This window comes from Argiope bruennichi, chromosome 5 (assembly GCF_947563725.1).
Source record: "Argiope bruennichi chromosome 5, qqArgBrue1.1, whole genome shotgun sequence".
Lineage (NCBI taxonomy): Eukaryota > Metazoa > Arthropoda > Arachnida > Araneae > Araneidae > Argiope > Argiope bruennichi.
Window position 1 is genome coordinate 21,327,498 of NC_079155.1, and position 23,539 is coordinate 21,351,036.

General features: G+C 30.0%; 1 protein-coding gene across 2 annotated transcripts in view; it reads left to right on the forward strand.

Annotated features, from left to right (window-relative positions):
- LOC129968120 (solute carrier family 52, riboflavin transporter, member 3-A-like) overlaps nucleotides 1-23,539 on the forward strand; it is a 95,382-nt gene that overhangs the window by 21,696 nt on the left and 50,147 nt on the right. The window contains exons 1-3 of one of the 2 annotated variants that reach the window (XM_056081940.1): nucleotides 4,215-4,354; nucleotides 7,306-7,476; nucleotides 21,529-21,770. In XM_056081940.1, the coding sequence (XP_055937915.1) occupies nucleotides 7,306-7,476; nucleotides 21,529-21,770 (413 nt within the window). In that variant the 5' untranslated portion in view covers nucleotides 4,215-4,354. Of the gene's footprint in view, nucleotides 1-4,214; nucleotides 4,355-7,305; nucleotides 7,477-21,528; nucleotides 21,771-23,539 lie in introns of those variants that run through there. The other variant, XM_056081939.1, reaches the window with a different exon arrangement.

Sequence of the window (23,539 nt, forward strand, 5' to 3'; positions counted from 1 at the left end):
GAGACCCAATTTCACTGAAGAACCATGTGTCTTCAGTGAAATTGAGCGTGTCTGGTGCATGTTAAATCTGTCGGGGCCAAATGTCTTTCCACTGTTGAGGTGTGGAAGTTTGGAGGGGGAGTTGTAAGCTCAGTTGTCGTCCTCGTCATCTGAATGTGGTTCAAAATTAAAAAGGTCCGTTCGAAAATAGCCCTAGTGCTGCTTTAAAAAAACGGGAATTAATATAACTAACTAACAAACTAAAACTGCTCTTTCTAAAAACGTGTTTAAGTGTAGGTCTGTTTTAAACTATTTTAAGTCAGGATTTTTTCCCCCAGTAGGGAGCATATTCATCTTATCCGCCATAACTTTCAAACGGCAATATATAGGACAGGGTTGTTGTAGTGTTTTATCATCTACTTAGGTTCTCCAATTAACATCCATTATTTGGCAGATTAGCTAAAACTCGTCTTGTATATGGATATGTAATGGTGTCTCTTAATTTGAACTGAAATTCTATTTAATTATCTAATTTTCATCTTAAATTAGTCCAAATTACTTTATTCTAGCATTTTCTCTTACTTTCTGATCCAAATCTCCCATTTTATTTAATTATTTTTAACACGCTCTCTAAAAAATTGCTGGTTTTTTTGTTTAGCATATCAAGAGCGAAGGGCTAAAAATCCTGATACCTACGCAATCTTTTCAACATTCCCTAAGAATCCCTTTTCCTAAATCGACACGTGTCAAAGAAATCTTTAGTAGAATCTCTTAGTAAAATCACTAAAGGAAAAAATTTCTGTCTCTTACTTTACACACACACACACACACACACACACACACACACACACACACACACACACACACACACACACACACACACACACACACACACACACACACACACACACAATGTGCACATGTGAATATTTATTGAATATGAAGAAAAATCCTAGAAAAACCATAAGATTTTATGGTGGTTTAGGATGAATCACAAGGTTTTGATTCGATATCTGAGAAAGTTTTTTTAAACGAGTTAAAGTCTGTTCCTGCTATTATATGTCACCACTCTCCTCCCAGCCTCAAATCACCACACCTTTGGTGATTGTGTAATGTGGTATATTAAAATATTGTGGTATATTTTTTCTCACCTCTTATGCTTGTAATCAGACCTACTTTATGTGTATCGTTCAATACTTGATATTCGGCAGAAAATTGTAGTTTAAATTTATATATTTCCTTGGATGATCGAGTTTAAATTTGAAAAAAGAGCTAGGGTGCTTTTTTAAAAACATGCTTTTACTTAACTTTGCTTGCTTCAAGTTTGTGAAGGTCTTTTTCCTAATATAAGTTTATAAATTTTTTTTTATTTATTAGTTTCTAATGAATTTAATGAATTTTAATTATTTTAGAGCTGAAAATTATCAGTTGATATATCAATTGAGGAAAACAATTATTTCAAACTATTGATATTAATTTTTAGATTGTGTAACTATAAATTATGAAATACATAAACAAATAATAAAAAGAAGAATTTATAACAATAATAAATTTTTTTTTATTATTGCTATAAATAGTAAGAAATAAGATATATTCTTAAAGGGAAACCAGGAAATTAAATGAAATTAAGATAATGTAATCACTGGAAAAAAATTCTTTGATATTTATAGAAAATGAAGATGAATTTTAAATGCTCCGCCAATTTACATAAAGTGTTCCTATCAAAATTTCACGCTTTCTTTAGTTTAGTTTTGTTTTTTATGTATTTTGATAAAAACGTTATAAGAAATTTAAACTATTATAAAGAGATAAAAATTAAAAAACGATATCCTTAGCATACAAATATTGCTAATTTGAAGAAAAATATTGACTGCTCAAATAAAATATTAAATACATAGATTGCACAGAGAGGATTATTTATTCTTAGAAATCTAAAAAGTTAACAAAAAGTAATATTCTCCGTGATGAAATTTCATGTGACTGATTTAGAATACAGTTACAAGTTGAACGATTTTTAATAAATATGATAAAATGGTTTCTTTGTGGCGTTGCAACACTAGGATGATTATATTCGATTCTCAGATAAGGCTTAGGTATTTTACATCCTTTTCAAATGCCACAATAAGTACAAAGTGAAATAAAGACTAAAATGTTGGAAATAATCAATATGAAAAACTTTTTTTTAAAGTAATTCTAGTGAACTAAAAAGGAAAAAATAAATGTTTATCTAAAATTTCGACATTCCCTGAAAAACTGCAAATGCGTGAGACATACACATAAAAAAAAGACAATAGAAAGCTATAAAGCGACACTGAATATTTGAAGAAAAAATATCCTGAACATTCATTGTAATAAAATAAAATTATGTTATAAAAGCAATTACGTTTTTAACTGATTTAAAGTTTTTCTGGATACATCGACTACTTTAAAATAATGAAATAAATTACTTTATAAAAGCGATTAACTTTTTAACTTAAGCTTTTCTATATGCATCTCACATTGTTACGATTTTTGTTTTGACCACGAGATTTTTGCTATCAAATTTTTCTTTATAGAGCGCTGATAAAAGCATTAAAAAATCTTTTTATAAAAAAAAAATATTTGCTATTTCTGTTCATATTTCTGAATTTTAATGAATGAACTATTAATTTTAAAATATGTTCCACTTATTTTTAGTTAGAAACATTTTTTTGAACTTATTCTACAACAAATTAATACTTTTCTACATTTGTATGCTGTCTCATTGAATGTTCCTTTACATAGAGAGTGTGCTGACTCATATCTATAAATTAAGCAATATCATATTAACACTTCGATTTTTACAGATAGACAATAATCACAATTAAGGTTTAATCACTTGATTTATGAATTTGTTTAAACCTTCCAGTTATACTTGCCATATTTGGGATATTTAATCTTATTTCAATCCATAGAAAAATGTTCATGATGCCTAAAATAACGTAGGAGTGTTGAAATAACTTTTATCTTTTAGATTAGTTATTACTTTGCTAAATTGAGCAATGATTTCTGCCTAATTTTAATTGATTAATGACTATTTTGCAAAATGATTTGATGCATTAGTCAAATAGGGTGGATTGTTAAGAGTTAATTAAGCATTTTTATTATTGCTGAATAACATTGGATAATTGGGATTGGGCTATAAATTAGGATTTTTAGCAGCAAAAACTGTCATCCCCTAATGCCAGAGAATCACAGTTAATATGTATATATAACTTCAGTGAACAAATAAAAATTTGTAGATAACGCTTATAAAAATATAAAGAACATTTTTCTTTTTCCTTTTTTCCCCCCGCACAAAACTTTTAGAGATGAAATTTCTTCGCGATTATAAGTGAACTTGCTCCAAAGGTTTGTTCTATGAGTTGAATACTTCAAACAGTGCACGAAAATATGTTCAAAGTTATTTTCTCGGTTACAAGAGAGACAGTCAGGATTTAAAGATCAAATTAATTCAATAGAACTGGGAAGATCAAGTTAAGATTAAGGATTAAATTGAAAATTCAACTTACATAAGGCTGTGGCGCCATCTCTCGAAAGAAGGATTAACAATTTCTCATTTTCGAAAAGAAATAGAGTTATAATCTCACAATGTTCATTAAAAAAAAAAAAAAAAAAAAAAAAAAAAATGAAATGCATATTTAAAGTAAATTTTAAGAAGTAAAAATATTTATGATTAGAATTGTTTCTTGAAAAATAAAGAGTCAAATTTATAATTAATGAAATATAATCAATCAATATTTTTCTTATCGAATAAATAAGAAATTATTATAAATTAATTCAACTGAAAGAAAAAAAATGAAATAAAGGCCATATATATACATAAATCTTCCGACATATTATTTCATTACTGCAATTAGTAAACTTAGCATATAATTTATTAAGCAGTTGTTAAAAGTTTTCTTTTCTTTTTTTTTTCTTTTTGAGTTTTCTGTTTTTTATTATTTCACATACATAAAATTTGTTTTCAATAAATGCAAACTATAAATAGGAGTTTAAAACTTTATGTCTTGTAATATTATTAAAAATTATGGGTATAAGTATATACAAGTGAAATTTTAGAATTTATCTATTAATATGCTTTAAAATAGGTTTATAAACTTTGCATCATCTGAAAGACAGTAGGGAGTACTCGTGTTATGCGCTTTTTTCACACCGATATCATTTTATCACATTTGATCTGTTTATTGCTCGAAAAGCGTACATAGATTTCAACGCTGATATTTATATTATACTTTCGAGCTAAAAGCACGCTAAATGTGATGTTACTAATATATTCTGCAGGTTTTGTTGAGAAAACGATCTCGCATTTTTTGTGCATACAATGCATTTGGAATAAATCAAAACAAAACTAAAGGTAAGTGTATATTTGAATTTAAATTTTTCATTTTTAGAAATCAGTTATTTTTCATAAAATAATAATTTAAACAGAAAAAAGCTCTTGGAGAAATTGAAGCTGTGAGAATAAAAGAGACGCTCTTTTGCTTTAAATTTAATTTAGCTAAGAAATAAAACTGTTTTTTTTTTAAAGAAGATAAATAATTACGGTGATTATAAAAGTAATAATAAAATGATCTTTATTTCAATTTATTTTGCCACATATGGTTGAATTTCGTTTGTGCTATTTTAATTCTAAAACACCTAAAAATTTAATTTGATATTATAAAAATGAATTAATTTTAGTTTTTTAAAAATGTAAACACTTAAATAAATTCAAATAATTCGCAGAAAATAAAATAATTTCGAGATCGAAGACATAAATTATAATACACATATCAAATATAAAACGATTTAATCTAAAAAAATTGAAGGCATCTGTTGAAAATGTTTTATTGGAATAAATCAAATTGTATTTTATCTTATATTGAATTATTTCAAGATTGAAATGGCATAGTTTTATTGAAATTTATGCTTTTAAATAGGAAAGCATGCTTCGCATTAAGCAACATTTTAACGAAGAAGAAATGAACTTATGTTTGAATTAAATACAAAAATTGAGTATTTAACAGCCCAAATACTTTGATATTTATATTTTTGAGCACTATATATTTTACTTAAAATTAGTCACAATTTTATTTATTCCAGTAAAACATTTTTAAGTAAACAATGAATTTTTTTTTAGAATAAATATTTTTATATGCGACAGAACATTTTTTACAAAACTGAAAATACAGCTTAAAAATATTCTGTTTACAGTTGCCATTAATTTTTTTTCTTCTAGTTTTTTTGTTCTAATTTTATTATAATTTAATTTTTGAGGCAGTAATTTTCTTCTTTTTAAGTTAGGGAAATCTTCAGCGAATTATTTTTTAAACCAGTCAAAATGGTTTTCCCAAACTTTCTCACAATCGTTTTTTAAAAATATACGATCCCCTTCATCTCGTATAAAATTGAGGATTTAAAGCAATATCGAGAATGCACGGATGTTCAGATTTTTGTTTTCAGAATCAAGAATGAGAGTTGAGTGTTTCGTCGTATAGTAAGCAAAAACAGTACTTGTTTATGAATACCATGCCATTAATGAACATCGCCCTATTAGCACAAAATACTGTACAATATTGCCACGAAGTTGTTTGATGTTCTGAATGCCGCCCAATATAGGGAATCCGAGAACTGTGTGGAAACTGTAAAAAATTAATAAAAAAATAACAAATGATGTTTTAACTATGAATCTTTTTAAGTGAAAGCACATTTTTAAAAGTTTTTTTTTTAATGTAGGTAACATGCGGATTTGACAATCTAGGGGGTCGTAAATTACTAAACACGAAAAAGTAGTTTAGAACCCATATTTGCAAAAATATTAAGATTAGAAGAAAAATAAAAGTTTGTAAATGTTAGGAATTTTATATTCTATAATTTGATATAAGCGCGCAGTGTGAAAACTGGAGAGTTTTTATTCAAGAAAAATTAAAATGGGCACTAGAAAACACCGCTGTAACATCAGTACCGATGTTCGTAGAGAGCGTTATCAAATTCGAAAAATAAATTCAAAGCAAGGATAATAGGCATTAAGTAGATGAAAAATTACCATAAAACATAGGGTAGCAGGTAACGTTTTGCAGAGAAAATCGCAAATCACGAGGAGTTCGCACGGTGGATGTTTGATGCCACACAGGAAGATGCATACTTTTCTGCTTTAGTTTTATACTCCGATGAAGCCTGCTTTATGATAGTCTGTTTTACCTGTCTTAAATGCGCATAATACGAATATTTGATTATTTGAAAATTCCCACTTCACTGTCTAGTTGAACGTACTACACAATTTTGATATTAACATATGGGCAGGGTCATTTATTAGAATCGTATCTTCTGACCGAACGCCTCACGGCACAAAGCACCTCGTTTTCTTTCAGCACGCTCCTCCGGGTTTACTGCAGGGAACACCGACAATTGTACGCCAAAACGTTTGGTTAATGCATGATGGTGCACTAGCACATTTTAGTTGCATTCGTGAAATCTGACTTGTTGTTTGCTAATGAAGTTTAACGACCATCCATCCTGCAATGCCCACGAATGAAAACTTGAGAGAAGGCTTCCTCAAGATTACCTTGTTCCTAATACTCGCATTCATAGGACCATTCTCTTCGCCTGGCTCATTGCCTTTTCGATATCTGTTTTGTGATTTTCAATGAATAAACGTTACCTGTGACCCTACGTTTTCTGGTAATTTTTCCTCTACTTAATGCCTATTATCCTTGCTCTGAATTTATCTTTCGAATTTGACAGCTCTCTCTACGAGTATCGGTACTGATGTTGCAGAGATGTTTCCTGGTTCACCTTTTAGTTTTTCTTGAATATCTTTAAAATTCCCCAGTTTTCACACTGCATGCTAATATCAAATTATACAATATAAAATTCCTAACATTTACAAACTTTTATTTTTCTTCTAGTTTTGATATTTTTGCAAATATGGGTTCTAAACTACTTTTTCGTTTTCAGTAATTTACGACCTCCTATATCATCAAATCCGCATGTTACTACATAAAAAAATACTTTTAAAAATGTGCTTTCACTTAAAAAAAATTCATAGCTGAAATATCATTAGAGCTGTTGTGGGACGGACCTCGTAATTTTGAACCTCAGACAGATGACGAGGAGACACCTGACCTAGCACCCCCTTTCCAAACTACCACATCACACCAGCGGAAGGACATTTGTCCCCATCAGATTTAACGCGCATCAATTCGCTTACACAACGGTTCTTCAGTGGAATCCGGTCTGGAGCCATCTCGCACTTACTCATAGATTACAGGAAAAGAATCCGAAGTTAATGAGCAATGAATGAATTTCCCAATTTTTGTATTACAGATGGTTCAGCAGTCTGAACGTTCGCGAGATGTCCGGGTGGATCTTTTGAGTGCTGGTTATGGCCTGGGCTCGTGGATTGCCATGACAGGCTTATGGGTAGAACTACCTGTGCTAGTTCAAAGACTGCCCGAAGGATGGACACTCGCATCACAATTGGCCCTTTTCTTACAGGTATGTTTTATCTTTTAACAATTTAGTAACGAAAAAGTATATCTCCTATTTAAATAATAAACATTTGATTTGTTGCAATCTTATAACCCTTGGGGTGGAGATTAAGTCGATCACGATTTACCGGTGGACCGTCAACCGGTAACCACCTTTACTAAGTCTGATACGCACGTACCAAAAGAAACATATTTATGGAACACAGACGAAAAGTTTCAAAAATATTCTGACGACTTATTTAAAAAAGGAGGTACATTAAACGACGAGAAATATTATGACGAAATAATAAAACTTCACTCCTAATTTGAGGGATGATTTCAAAAATTTATTAGACTAAAACCAATTGTTAAAATTATGTGTTAAGCATTTGACAATGTTGATGTGGAAGAAATAATTGAAAATATAAATTATATATTCTCTCTATCTTTTGAGGAAAACTAAATTTCTTTCATTCAAAATGGTATAATGTTAAAAGCACATAATTCAGAACCTAAGAATAACTTTTGGAATCTAATGGACGAAGTAAAGTATCCTAATTAAAAAAAAATTCATATTAGTTAACATCGCACTTTGGATCGGCCTACCTGTGTGAATCTGCATTTTCAACGATGAATATAATTAAGACAACATATCATTCCACTCATAGACAACCAGAATCCAGTGCAAGATTAGCAGTTAATAATTACATACCAAAGATATTCTAGATCGGCGGATAGTATGCAGACTAAATCTTCTTCTAACTATAACTACGGAAACTAACTTTAGACGAAAATGATTTATTTTCTAACGTATTTTGAATTTTTTGATATTAAATGTATCATTTGCAGTTGTTATTATTATGTTTGTATTTTGCTCTTATTATGATATTTTTAGTTCTGTAGGTAAGTACATATTCCATATTTATTATTAAGTTCTAATAAATATTGTAGCCTTTTTTTTGAGTTCATCACATATACGCCACTGGGAAAACCGCAGCACCTTGAAAATATTATATTCAATATTAACAGAAAGTTTAATGTAAAATTTATTTAATTTGGTACTTTACAACAACAACAGCAAATACTTGGGTAACTATCAAAATGAAGACCATGCTGTTCTGTGAGCAATGGTTAAATATACTGGAGCCTGTGGCTATACTATGGTTGTAATACAAGTGCTGTGAATGCCAAATGCGAATATTCAATGTGATATATCTTCCTTCAAGCTCATGTTATTATGAGACTTACTAAAAACATATTTTCCAGCATTTCAATATTAACTAACAGACTAAATACTATCGTTCCATTGTTTTCGACGAAATTTATTGATTCTTGAAGCAGCAAGAATTCATAAGCCTTACATTAATATTCCTTATAATCATACTTCTATATTATATGTTTTTCAATTATGTGGAAAATGATTGCAGAGTACAAAGGGCGTATGCCAGAATTTACTCCAAACCTTAAATGTTCACTTCCTAAAGAAGAACCTATTTTTTTTTAAAGTATTCATCAAGAAAATGAGCTAAAAACTCATTATCTTGAACGTTCTGATATTCTGAATCATTATTCATTCATTCATTATCTGATTTACATTCTGTAAATCAGCATGAGTGATCACTCTCTGAAACATTCTTACATACTCTCTAGATAATGTATTTGTGTATTATTAACCACATCCTTTGTCGAATAACAAGTACAAAATATCTACGAAAAGGAAGGTCATGCTATTCTGTGAGCAATGGTTCAATGTACTGGTTCCATTAGATACTACGGTTCTAATACAAGTGCTACGAATACCAAATACGAATATTCAATGTGATATATCTTCCTTCAAGCTCACGTTATTATGAGACTTACTAAAAACATATTTTCCAGCATTTGAATATTAACTAACAGACTAAATACTATCGTTCCATTGTTTTCGACGAAATTTATTGATTCTTGAAGCAGCAAGAATTCATAAGCCTTACATTAATATTCCTTATAATCATACTTCTATATTATATGTTTTTCAATTTAAGGAAAATGATTGCAGAGTACAAAGGGTGTATGCCAGAATTTACTCCAAACCTTAAATATTCACTTCTTAAAGAAGAACCTATTTTTTTTAAAGTATTCATCAAGAAAATGAGCTAAAAATTCATTATCTTGAACGTTCTGATATTCTGAATCATTATTCATTCATTCATTATCTGATTTACATTCTGTAAATCAGCACGAGTGATCACCCTGAAACATTCTTATATACTCTCTAGATAATGTATTTGTGTATTATTAACCCCATCCTTTGTCGAATAACAACTACAAAATATCTACCAAAAGGAAGGTCATGCTATTCTGTGAGCAATGGTTCAATGTACTGGCTCCATTAGATACTACGGTTCTAATACAAGTGCTATGAATGCCAAATACGAATATTCAATGTAATATATCTTCCTTCAAACTATCATTTTTATGAGGCTTCTCAAAAGTAACTAATATAGTTTCCAGAATTTAAATGTTAACTAAGATGATGCAAGAAGCATTCATAAACCTTATACTATTCCGGTGACATTCAAGGTCTTATACCTTTTTAGGTAGGCGGTTCGTCGTGGGGCAGACCAAGTCATATACTATTATCTCTTATAATTATGAATAATAGATATTTATATTGTTTGTGTTTCTAATATGAGGAAAACATTTGCAGAATACCAAGGGTGTATGACAGAATTTATTCCAAACTTTAATGTTCACTTATTGAAGACGAACCTATTTTTAAAAACTTCATCAAGAAGTGAAATTAAAACTTCATAATTTTGAACTTCTACATTATGTAAATCAGTTTTAAGTCATCTCCCCGAAACTTTCTTGCATAATTTATAGAAAATGTATTTGTGGATTATGAAGCACATGAACTTGTTGAGCAATATTGCGAAAGACTGGTATTAAATGTAATTTGGAAGCTTTTTTCTAGCGGATTGAAATAAAAATCTGATGCAGAATTGCAACTATAATCACAGAATTATATACCAAATTACAAACCCCCGGAGGGCACCTCGAAATGAGAATGAGATGCTTCCTGTATGGTGGTTTGATCTCGCCACCCTGGTGGGTACACAAAAAGATTGGGGATCTGGCTCCTCCCATTGATGACGGGACTAACTTCCTTCGGGAAGGGATGTGCCGTGGTCGGTGATGGCCCTTAGGACTCAACCACAGTTCCCACCAGTGTTGCTGTTGCGGCGGTCCGGTCATTCAGTTTTCGTTATCCGTGTGCATTCGGGTGGGTCGAAGAGTCAGTTATATGACTATACCAAATTTCATATAATTAAGTCATTGAGCTTTGGAGTTATCACGTTTACATGCTTGTGAAATTATAGACAGATAGACCTACAACCCCTATACGGATTTAATTCCATATTAGGCTCATATCTAAATTTTAGATATTAAATGCTCCTTTAATTCTCACAGGATTGCTCCTTTAATTCTCACAGGAAATTGCAAATTTGGTGTAAAGATCATATAACAAATTTCATCCTGCTAGCTCACAGCATATTTGAGTTATTGGGTTCACAGACAGACAGTCAAAATTCCAAAATTTTGTTTTTCGAAATCCAGGGAGGTCTGAAGATATGGAAAAATCGTGTGGTCAATTTTGTTTTTGACGATTACAATTATTTTTCTTTGTATACTTTGTAGACGAGGAAGTGAAAAGAAACAGAGTAATAGTTTAAAAATATATAATAAGTTTTTTTTTTTAATTTTAGATATCGGATTCTTACACCATTTTTTTAGTAATATTTCTTCGATATTAATAATATTAATTACAATAACTAAATATCAGAACCTAATAATCACTTAACAAAGAAATATACATAATTTTTCAACATGTAATTAAAAGTAGGACATTTGTAGAAAAGTTTTAAAATTTAAGTGCTGCTACAAGTAAAAGAGAAAGTATGGATTACTTTTAATGGCGTTTATCAAATACAACTTATAAGAAACTACTTTTTTAAGAAATTGTATTTTTTTTCCTACTTAATACTTTTTCTTCTTTCTAGAGAAATATTAACAGCAAATTTGTCAAACAGATAAAAAAAATCGCTACTAATAAAAGATAACATAAAGGCGCTCTTATATATTTCCTTAAATTCTTTCTTCTTAAATCAAAAGCAAGATTCACGCGCTCGCTCGCACGCACGCACACACACACACACACACACACACACACACACACACACACACACACACACACACACGCGTATAGAAGAATTGTATTATAGACATAGAAATTGCTAATATATTTTATATACTATAATATTTTTATTGCTAATATATTTTTAGTTCTTATTAGGGAATCAATATTTAATTAGTCAAATTAATTGTTGATTGTTTTTATAGGAAGTTAATTTTTTCAACGTTACATCATAGTTACATCAACGTTACATCATCCCTCTATATTTTTTCTACCCTTTCAATTCTTGACCTTTAATCATTTAATGGACTTACATTTTATACAACAAGTATATGTTATTACATCAACGTTACATCATCCCTCTATATTTTTTCTACCCTTTCAATTCTCGACCTTTAATCATTTAATGGACTTACATTTTATACAACAAATATATGTTATTACATCAACGTTACATCATCCCTCTATATTTTTTCTACCCTTTCAATTCTTGACCTTTAATCATTTAATGGACTTACATTTTATGCAACAAGTATATGTTATTACATCAACGTTACATCATCCCTCTATATTTTTTCTACCCTTTCAATTCTTGACCTTTAATCATTTAATGGACTTACATTTTATACAACAAGTATATGTTATTACATCAACGTTACATCATCCCTCTATATTTTTTCTACCCTTTCAATTCTTGACCTTTAATCATTTAATGGACTTACATTTTATGCAACAAGTATATGTTATTACATCAACGTTACATCATCCCTCTATATTTTTTCTACCCTTTCAATTCTTGACCTTTAATCATTTAATGGACTTACATTTTATAGAACAAGTATATGTTATTACATCATCCCTCTATATTTTTTCTACCCTTTCAATTCTTGACCTTTAATCATTTAATGGACTTACATTTTATGCAACAAGTATATGTTATTACATCAGCGTTACATCATCCCTCTATATTTTTTCTACCCTTTCAATTCTTGACCTTTAATCATTTAATGGACTTACATTTTATACAAGTGACCACACTTCTGAATTGTTGTTATAAATATATTCTAGCCTTCTGTAGGGATTTAACCTTGAACGCAACTGTTTTGTATCAGTTTCACCTTAATTGGCCACGACAGGTTGATGCACTGCGATCGCTTCAAACAGAACGCGGAATGAATGGGAACTGTTATTCTAACTCAGAGATACAATCGCAGTTAAATACATAAAAGATGAGAGTTTTCTTTGTTGTGAGTGTAATGACAACAGATTTGATTTTCCTTTAGATATACGCTAATAACACAGTATAACAGGATTAATGTAACTGTGACGTTAACTGAAAAGTCCCGTACCTAAATATAAAGATAAACAATGTTTTTAAAAAGTTGATTAACAATTGAATTATATAAAAAAAATGGTTGGCTATTAATTAACTATTTCATTAACAGTGTTTAGTTTCAAGCGTATTTAAAGTTACTAAGTTAGTTTATTTAAAAATTAGCTAATTTTGATTAATTTTATTCAGTTTTTTAATAAATGTGTCAAATTATCGTTTTTTTTCCTCTGGAGAAATATGTTTATTTTTTTAGGTGCGTACTAATTGTTAATCATGTTAATTAAGAAAAGACCATTTTAATCATCGGTGAGTAAAATGTGGTTATGTCTCCAAATGGTTATTTGGGAAAGACAAAAAAACATGCGAGTTACATATTTCTATAAAATTCCATAAACTGTTTCAGGAACCCTTTAAGAAAATTGCTTTATTTAGAGTAATTTCATTTAATTTTTCCAATAAATGTTATTATTTCTTTTTATTAGTCATCAGTAATATTGTTTATTTTCCAATAAATGTCTTAAATCCATTTCTTTACTATGTGCCATTAATAGTATCACTTATTTTTACACTTTTACAACTATTCATAGTACTAATTGATTTTTTTTTTACTTTTAACCCTTAACTGGGGAGGTGAAATTTTAGGACTTCGCTGGGGAGGTGCGGTCTACGAGACAGCATTTCATTTCAACTCAAATTAAATTTTCTAATGAATGCATTAGTATGAAAAACTGCCAATATATTTTGCAGATATTTTTCTTGATATATAGATATGTTTTAGAAATTTTTCAAGCTATATTGTCATTGAAAAAAGTAAATGCATTGGAACATACATTTTCTTCTCAAATTACATGTTACAATTAATAATATTCTTGAAAAAGCATATTACTTTTTACTTTTTAAATCATATTTATTTTTACAGTATATGAAGGTATATAGAAGACAATATATTGTAAAATTCAAAAATTATATGAAAAATAAAAAAAATTGACAATGGCCCTTTTTTTGTCGGCTTATGTGACTTTCATAGCACGGTTTCCTAGCGCATTTTAAACATACAGGTTAAGAACTGGCATAAAAATGAGCTTATAAATTCTGTATATACATATCTTGGTATATTAATATATTTTATAAATTTTTCAAAATACATTATCGCTAGAAAAATTAATTATGTTTGAACATACATATCAGAATTAGTTGAATGCGAACTTTCATCGAAAAACTCTTCTATGCAATTATCCTTATCACTAAAATCACTTTCTGCTTCATTTAAAAGTGTCTGGAGCACTGCATTTCATATTAGGATCAGTAAATTGGGTGATACTTCGGGGTCCAAGTTTTAGCACCATCTCCTATGCCTTGTTTATAACTGGGACACTAACAGGGAGGTGCGGTCTTAGAGACAGCGCTCAAAGAAATAACTGAATTATTTTAAAAAACATCCGCTGAAATCAGTTGAAAAAATGCACGTGTATTGTAGGTCACAAAACAGGAAGTTACAGAGTCAATCCATTCAATTGAGCTAAAAATAGAATAGGGGTGGCCAAAAATCTATCGCTAGTGGTCTCACAGATCGCACGTCCCCAGTTAAGGGTTAACATGCTAGAACTCCGCCCTTTCTACGATTGCGTGTTCTCGATGACAGCACATTTTTTAAATATATTTTTTTAGTATTATCCTTTTGCGGATTTGAACAAACGAATTATTAAAAGATTCGATAATAATCATAAAAAATGATAACTAATAAACTAAGGTTTTTAAAAAAAATATAGAAATTTTTTTTATTAGTGAATATAAAAACTGAAAACAATTTTTAAAAAATTAAAAATCTTAAATTCAAAGCAAAAATGATAATGTGAGGCATTGGAAATAACCCAACTATCTCTTTGAAGTTAATTTTCTAGTAATCTAGAAAGGCGTTTATAATTATTTATATCTGTTATTTCTAAATTTATAAACTGGTGGCAATACAAATAAATGACTATTAAAATAAATATTGGTATTTTCTTAAAATTAATTATTTAATACTGCGTTATGTTTATAATAATGATTTCATATATGAGCTGCCACCTGGTAGATATTTTTAGAAAAAATGACTTCATTATTCCATTATATTTATAATAATGAATTGCAATTTGCGAACTAAAAAACAAAAACGAAAAAAGTATAATGAAATAAAAAAAACTGCTTTGAAACGTATTTTTAAAAAAAAAATATTTTTACTGAATTGAGTGATCGCATTTATGAGTGTGAGTATTTTGTGATTTATAGAGATCCAATATAGAGTTACATTACATTTTTAAGTTAAATATTTAGACTTTCTTTTTTGTGAAACAATATTACAATATTGATAAATATGTGGAGGGGTATGTTTTTTAATGTTTCTGAAAAATGTAAAGAACTTGCGTTAATTCAAAATGATAATAAAATAAATTAATTATTTTCTCTGAAAAAGTACGGTATTGTTACATTAGTAAAATTTCCATTAATTGTAAATTCAATAAAAGAAAGAAGGTGATACTAGTATTTTTGATCAAGCATTCAATAAGGATCGCTATTACAACCCTATTTACATAGCGAATTATGGCTATGAGAAGATAATACAAACATTGAATTACATAAGAATATATTTTTATGAAACCATATCGAGTTTACATTTCTAATATATACGAGGACAAACGTATGCTTATCCGCAAACTATTTCTTAATCTTATTAGCTAACAGAAGTATACGCAATATATTAAGTAACAGTTAACGGAGTAACGGCACGAATTATGGATTATTGTGTCTTAGCAAAAGATGATTATTAGTAGAATAAGAGGTAAATTGGTAAAATAGGCACGAACGAGGCTTATATCCGATGAAAATACTTAAAATCTTCCTTTAAATTCTTATCAGTATGTGTGTCCTCTTATAGCAGTCATTTAGAAAGTAAAATAAAAATAAGCCTTTAAAAATCTTTTATCAGTATAATAGAGCACAGAATATAATTTTTTTAAATAATAAAATATGGCGATTAAAAATTATAAAAGCATGAAGAATTTGTAGAATTGTTTCATAATTTTTAATACATAGGAATTTTCTTTATAATTATATTATTAGAGGTTTAATTTCCTTACAGTTTTATTTTTAACTTCTGACGCTGTAATTAATTTTTTTTATAAATATAATGGAATTTTCAAATAAATTTTTCTCAAATCCACCGCCAGACTTTGGAGAAAAGATGACACATTTCATATGGAATCCGAATCTAATAGAGATTAACTGATTAAATGATAGTAAAGTTTTTAATTTGTAAAATATTATATTGTCATCTGAAATATCCAGCAGTTAATAAAACAAGGGTATGATTATAAAATTGTTTACAAAATTCTGTCTATATATTGATAAGATTTTTCAAGGGTATGATTATAAAATTGTTTACAAAATTCTGTCTATATATTGATAAGATTTTTCAAGGGTATGATTATAAAATTGTTTACAAAATTCTGTCTATATATTGATAAGAATTTTCAAGGGTATGATTATAAAATTGTTTACAAAATTCTGTCTATATATTGATAAGATTTTTCAAGGGTATGATTATAAAATTGTTTACAAAATTCTGTCTATATATTGATAAGATTTTTCAAGGGTATGATTATAAAATTGTTTACAAAATTCTGTCTATATATTGATAAGATTTTTCAAGGGTATGATTATAAAATTGTTTACAAAATTCTGTCTATATATTGATAAGATTTTTCAAGGGTATGATTATAAAATTGTTTACAAAATTCTGTCTATATATTGATAAGAATTTTCAAGGGTATGATTATAAAATTGTTTACAAAATTCTGTCTATATATTGATAAGATTTTTCAAGGGTATGATTATAAAATTGTTTACAAAATTCTGTCTATATATTGATAAGATTTTTCAAGGGTATGATTATAAAATTGTTTACAAAATTCTGTCTATATATTGATAACATTTTTCAACGTTTAAAAACCAAATAAAATAAATGTGAATAAAATGATATATAAACAGAAATACTTAATTCGTAAAATTTATTCTGTGTTTAGAAAAGGGCCATTGTGGAACTTCAACTTCCATATAAGAGTTCTTCGTTTGTTTCATGTTCCAACGAATATCAATCTGATGCGCTGATTTGATGAAGACCAAATTTTTTCTGGCTCTCTAGACGTCATCGCGTTAGTGTGGGTGGAAATTTGAAAATGGGGTGTACGTATTATTCTGGAGTCTTTATCCTTATCTGAGCAAGATTGAGAAATAATAAGGCTCTTCCCCAAATACTTTCGGATACTTACAAAATGGAATGTCATTTTGCCTAACTGTGCTAAACCTTATCTGGAATATGAGTTCTGAATTATGATTTATACTTGCTAAAAAATTATAGGCATAATTCCAAAAATAAATCATTTTAGAGCAATAAATACTTTAAAATAAGAATATGTTGGAAATAAAATATTAAACTATTCTATCCGGTGATATCCGTGTTCTCCCACCATATTAATTGTATCAACTTTGACCGAGCTTGAAGAGATATATGTTATTACAATAAAAGAAAATTTATTTTAACTTATATTAGTAGAGTTCATCAAAAAAAAAAAAACTATCCGGTTACTACTCGTTATTCTAAAAGTGATTATCGCCCCTCCCAACCCCCCGTAAATCTTGTTTCCGATATATTATGTTCTCCATAAGTATATGGAATATTTTTTCATGCAAGAGGATATCTTCATATTCAGATTTTTCAAATTTTTCAAATAACAACATCCAATTTTGAATACATATCCGAATTTTCCAGATTAAAATAACACAATTGTATATAATATTTTGTAATTTTTAGTAAATAGTTGACGAGTTATAGCAATTAAAATTTTCAATTTCTTATATTACGAGTGAATTCTTAAATTTTCTAGTATATTTTAAAATATAAAGAATCGTTCACAATCATTTTGATTTTGCATCAAAATACTTAAGAAAAAACAAAAGTTATAAACTTTTAAAAATTTAGAGGCATCTTTTTTTGTACATATTTTTAAAATCAAAATTTTAAAAAAATTACTAGAAACTCACAAAAATTTTGATGCCAACGAAGGAGTAAGACTTAAAAAAAATCCACGCTCCAAATTTTTATCATTCGGCAAAGGATTTTTTAAGATATGTAGAAAAAAAAAAATTCGAAAGCTTTCCAAAGCGCCTTTCTACTTAATCTCAATTTTATCAATCTGTCCGCATCTCAACTTTAGAATAGGGTTCTTTAATACGAATAAAAAATGGGAAGGGAAGCAAAGCAAGTATTTCAACATTGCTTTCAATTAAGATAGGTTTTATTATATTTTTACTATAAATATGAAAGTTTGAGGAAAATTCGAAGTTTTGCAACATATTTCACTCCATTTATATTTCAAATAATGCATCGTTTAAAACAAATAGGTGACGATTATAATAGCGGATATAATTTTTAACTATTTTAATTAATAAAAAAAACAGACACAAAATTCTGAAGTACGAATTGATATAGTGTTATAATATGTATGAATGTATAAAACGTTATTGAATAAAATACGAAAACTTCTCTGTAATTACAGATAATACAGTTTCATTAAACAAAATAATTTTTTAAATGAAACAAAAGTATAAAAATATATCGGTAAATTAATTGCCCTTTTTTAATATTCTTTCTGATAAAAAAAGAGATTAAACAGCGAAAAATTCTTAAGCAATGTTTAATAAAGATTTATTGTTCTTGTTTCTAATAACACTTGCCATGGACAAGCTCGCTGACGAAGCCAGCGATTTTAAGCCAAAGGAGCGTCTCATATTTTTAGTAGCGCCAACTAGGGCCAAGAGTACGTCTTAGCTACTCACGCATCACATTCGCTTGCACAGCCCCTTTTTACCGGGGGGAACATTCACACATCTTAAAGATAGAACAGATGAAGAACAACCATCCCCGAACCGAAACTCGAACACAGGACGCCCAGATCACGGGTAAGACGCGCTACCCCTATACCAGGATGCCGGCTTAATGAAGAATTAATATCGTTTAATAGAAATTTGAACATGTGATATGTTAGTTAAATCATAAAGGAATTTTAAGTAAACACCTGTCTTTTATTTTACAGCTGCTGAAAAACATTTTAATGTAAGTTTGTTTTTATTAATATTAACAGCAAAACTTATTCAGGATTTTTGATTATTTTTAAGTGAGATGTTTTGAGAATATTAATTAACTATTATTAATTTGTATAGAAACATGCAAATAAAAGCATGCTTTTCGAATTCTTTTGTAATCATCTTTTATTGCTACTGACAGTAAATTAAATTTTTTTCTATCAAAGATATCGCATTAACGACTGAAATTAAAATTTGAATCTAGGAAATTAATAGAGTAACCTATTTGCTACTTTTGCATAAATTGAAAAACTCTTTTCTCGTATATCTCCTTTTGTTTTAAACCAACTTGTCTAAAATTTTGTAATTGGGGATTTTTTTATTATTTAAATTTCTTTAAAAGACGAAAACCTGTGGGTTTGCAATGGGAAAATTATACAAATATGAATATATCGATGGCTTTTTATTTGAATGCAGTTTGCATATTTTTAAATATGACATATTTCAAAGCTGAATGATATATTTTCCTCAAATTGAGTTTTCATACATTACGAACAATAAGAAGTATCCTAATACTTTGTGCAATAAATATAGAACATTCTAATTTGTTATTTATATTTTGGTGAATTTAACTGGCGAAATTGCTGCAGTTGTTGACTCCGGGAGCTCTACCGACGTATTATTTTGAGATAGCCCTAAAAATGGGAGGGTAATACAGGGTAGGTAGTTTAATGATGTACCTAGGGATCTCAAGATTTAATATGACATAAAAACTGGCGAAATATTTAAAATGATTGTGGCATACGAAGAGGACTCAATAAAAAAAATGAAGCTATGTAATGTTTTTGAAATTTTTCTTTAAAATTTTCGAAATTGATGCATTAGGTTGCGGCTATAGAATTTTGTCAAGGCTTTACAAGGCAGAATCACAAGGAAGTAGTGTTTTTGAGATTTTTTGGAATTGTGCTTTTTTAAAAAATGGATGTAGGACAGCGACCATTAACATATCTAGAAGTCATGAGCTTTCATATAAATTTGTAATATTGTTTCTTTGATATTGTGCCTTTTAGTAAGGAAGGTAGTTTTACATAGATAGTAAGGGCTACTGAACGAATGCCGTGCTATCGATCTCCGAGTTTGGTGATAAATTTGGCATCTAAACTGAAGGACCCAGAATATTGATGGTAATAGCTACATTAGGACTCGAGTTCCAAAGATTTGTTCTAAAAAATTTGTTGCTCTCTCACGGAATCTATAAAAATTGGAGTCGAGTTCTGTGAGTGCTTTGTGTTGTTGTGACTGTTTAATAGCAATTAGATGCTTGGCTGTTACCTTTTACTGTGAGTATTGTACACCCTTCAGCTGTGTTTTATTGCTTTGCATTCATGTTTTGTTCGTTATTGAGCCTGTCAGACTTTTCAGTGTACACCCACATAACACAGTTTTCCATAACAGTGTAGAAAAATTGGGGACATTGTTGGGGATTAACTGTTACGACAAAGGATTTGTTCTTTGGTTTTTTAGTTATTTTACGTATTGTTACGAACCTGTGATGCTGCTTTCCAGCATAGTTGGTTCCATAGGAGGTCCCAGAGCTTGGCAACAAACTTGGCGATCATTTGGCGACTTGGCGACGAATTTGGCGACTTTGGCGCCAAAATAGATTATACCTGAAACATTGAGAATTTTCCCGAGCCGTCCAGTAGGAACCGAGTTACGCCTCGAACGTTCCTGATTGGTTGAGAGGCTTCTAGTCCCGCCTCCTGAGACCTATAAAAGGAAGCAGCCGCAGCTGCCGGGCAGTCGTGAACCAGTGGAATGCGAGAATACTCGGAAGCGACAGAGAAGAGAGTAGTCGGAATCGACGGTAAAGAACTGGCCTTCCAGAGATAAGCGGAGCAGCGACGGAGTGAAGCTAGTGCTGAACTAAGCTGTGCGCTACTGTCTGCAGTAGAGTCTGGTTGTATGCTGCACGTCTCGGCTGAAGATAATCGTCTTCTGTGCTGTATATAGTTGTCGTCTTTGTGCTGTCCTGTGTGTCTTCGTGTAAATAAACGTCGTTGTTTTATTTTCTACTGCCGCCTGCTGATTGAGCGTTCTCCACACCATATAACTCCCACTATCCAAACGAACCCGGAAACTTCATAATAGTATATAATTTCTTTTTCTTATATGTGAAGTATACAATGGGAAAGTATTTTAATATTAGAATAGACTGGGAGTTTGTGAGTATCTATATCCCTGTATAAGAATCTACTTTTGGAATTATGCTTGTGTATTTGTGAATTCCATAATTCAAAAATGCATCAAGTTGGCAAATGATATTAAGTATGTCATCTGTACACACAATTATAGATCTACATCACATTTCGAAAGAAATCTTCCAATTTTATTTAAATATGCACATCTTCCCATTTAATATATATATATATATATTTCATTTATTGCAGGTTGCCAACATCGGACCCATCTTGTACGGTTTGTTCCATCACTGGTGGCCGAAGTGGGTGACGGAACGCTCGGCCACACACTTTCAGCTGGCATTAGGAGCATTGTCCACTTTCCTGCTTATTTTCACCTGGTCCACGACTATCAACGGCATTAGTGTTCCTTTTTTCGTCCTTTCATTTGGATTGTCCATCGTCGACTGTACGTCCTCAGTCGTTTTCTTGCCTTTTATGGCTAATTTCAGGTAAGATTATATAAATAAGCATCATAAATGTATTAGATGCAAGCTTTGGCGAGCTATCACAGTTAATGCATATTCAACAATGATGATTAGAGCTGTCGCTTCTCTCGCTTGTATTCTGTTCTCAATAAATACGATGTGCATTCGTAAATACCGTTTTGAACCTAAATAATAAAAAAAAACATAATTATTTTTTTTCAAGCCAATTTTATTTTTACATGAAAGAGCATACCTTAAACTATTTTTCTACATAGTTTCGCCAATGTTCAAATGTCGTAGAGGGTTACCAGCTTTTCTATACCTTCTTCGTAGATATTTCCCACCACATTTTTGGAACCCATCGGGAACACACCTTTAATAACCTAAGCGGTCTGTAACAAGTTCGCTCAAAACATTACATGAAATTTGCGGAAATTCATCTGAAAGCGTTTCATTGTGAAATGTCTATTCTCATGGATTTTTTCATCAACTTTCCTTACCAGATCATCGTTGACAACAGAAGGCCGATCACTTCGAGCCTCATCGTGGGCATTTGTTCAACCTTCATCAAACATTCTACCCCACTTTCTCATCATTCCATCACTCATTGCGTCACCGTAAACAACTTTAACTTGACGATAGAGTTCTCCCGGTTTTACATTTCTTGCGTTCAAAAATCGAAATACAGCACGAATCTTACTGTCGGCGGGATCAGTAATTATTTTAAATCTTAAACATTTTAAATGTGTGGAGAGAAATGCGTAGAAATATGTAGAGAACCAAAATGGCGATAGTTGAATGGCGACAGTGAACAAAGGAGACTAGTATGCATGGGCGAAACCGCAGCTTTGAGGCGACGTGGCATTGAAAATGTACTTACTTACCGAATACACCTCGAAATAACTTAGTTCTAACTCAATAGAAGTTATCAGAAACTGTATCTGTGTGTATGTTTAAGTGGTGCATGATATTACCAATGTCGTGTTTTTAATAAATATGTTTCACAAAATGGACACAGATTGCTTTTTCGTGCTTTCAAAATGGTTATCAGTTGGTTATCTTTGGTCGTCAGATCGTAAGTTGAAAGTATGGGATAGTAATGTTGAAGGGAACAGTCTTTGTAAAGAACAGTGTTTTGCATGATTTTCCCGTGGTCGTCGTAGACAGTGTCTTACAGGATTTCGCATAGACTTCATTTTGCGTTTACTTCGTTATAGAATAAAATCGAGTTTATATTTGGAGACTCTCACTCGATTGAGTCTGAGATGTGGTATAGATCTGCAATTCGGATTTTAAAATCGCATACTAAGATTCACTTATCAAGCCTATTGCATTTTTTAGATTTTTTAACTTATATATACAAGAACACATTGGCTCATATAGGCAACAGCCAAATGTTTTATTGGAAGATTTAGTCTAAAGCTTGAAAGAAATCTGAAATTCATGTAACAAAGTCATTTTACAAATTTTTTTTTGTATCTAGAGTTTGTATTATGGCGTGCATAAACAGCCTCCCCATTACTACTTCCCCAAATTTGACATGCCTCTACAATTTTAATATAAAGACCAAATACCAAATTTTGTATCATTTTTTTCCTTTTGGTTTTGAGCTTTCGTATTCATAAACAGGATAGATAGATAAAATGATAGGTATATAAAAGCTCATTTAAAAATACTTTCCCCCTCAGAAAGATTAAAAAAAAATTCTTTGGAAATTTACTAAAATGTTGGTAATTTTACCAAATTCCTTGGAAATTAACTAAAATGTTGGCAACTTCATCAAATTCCTTGGA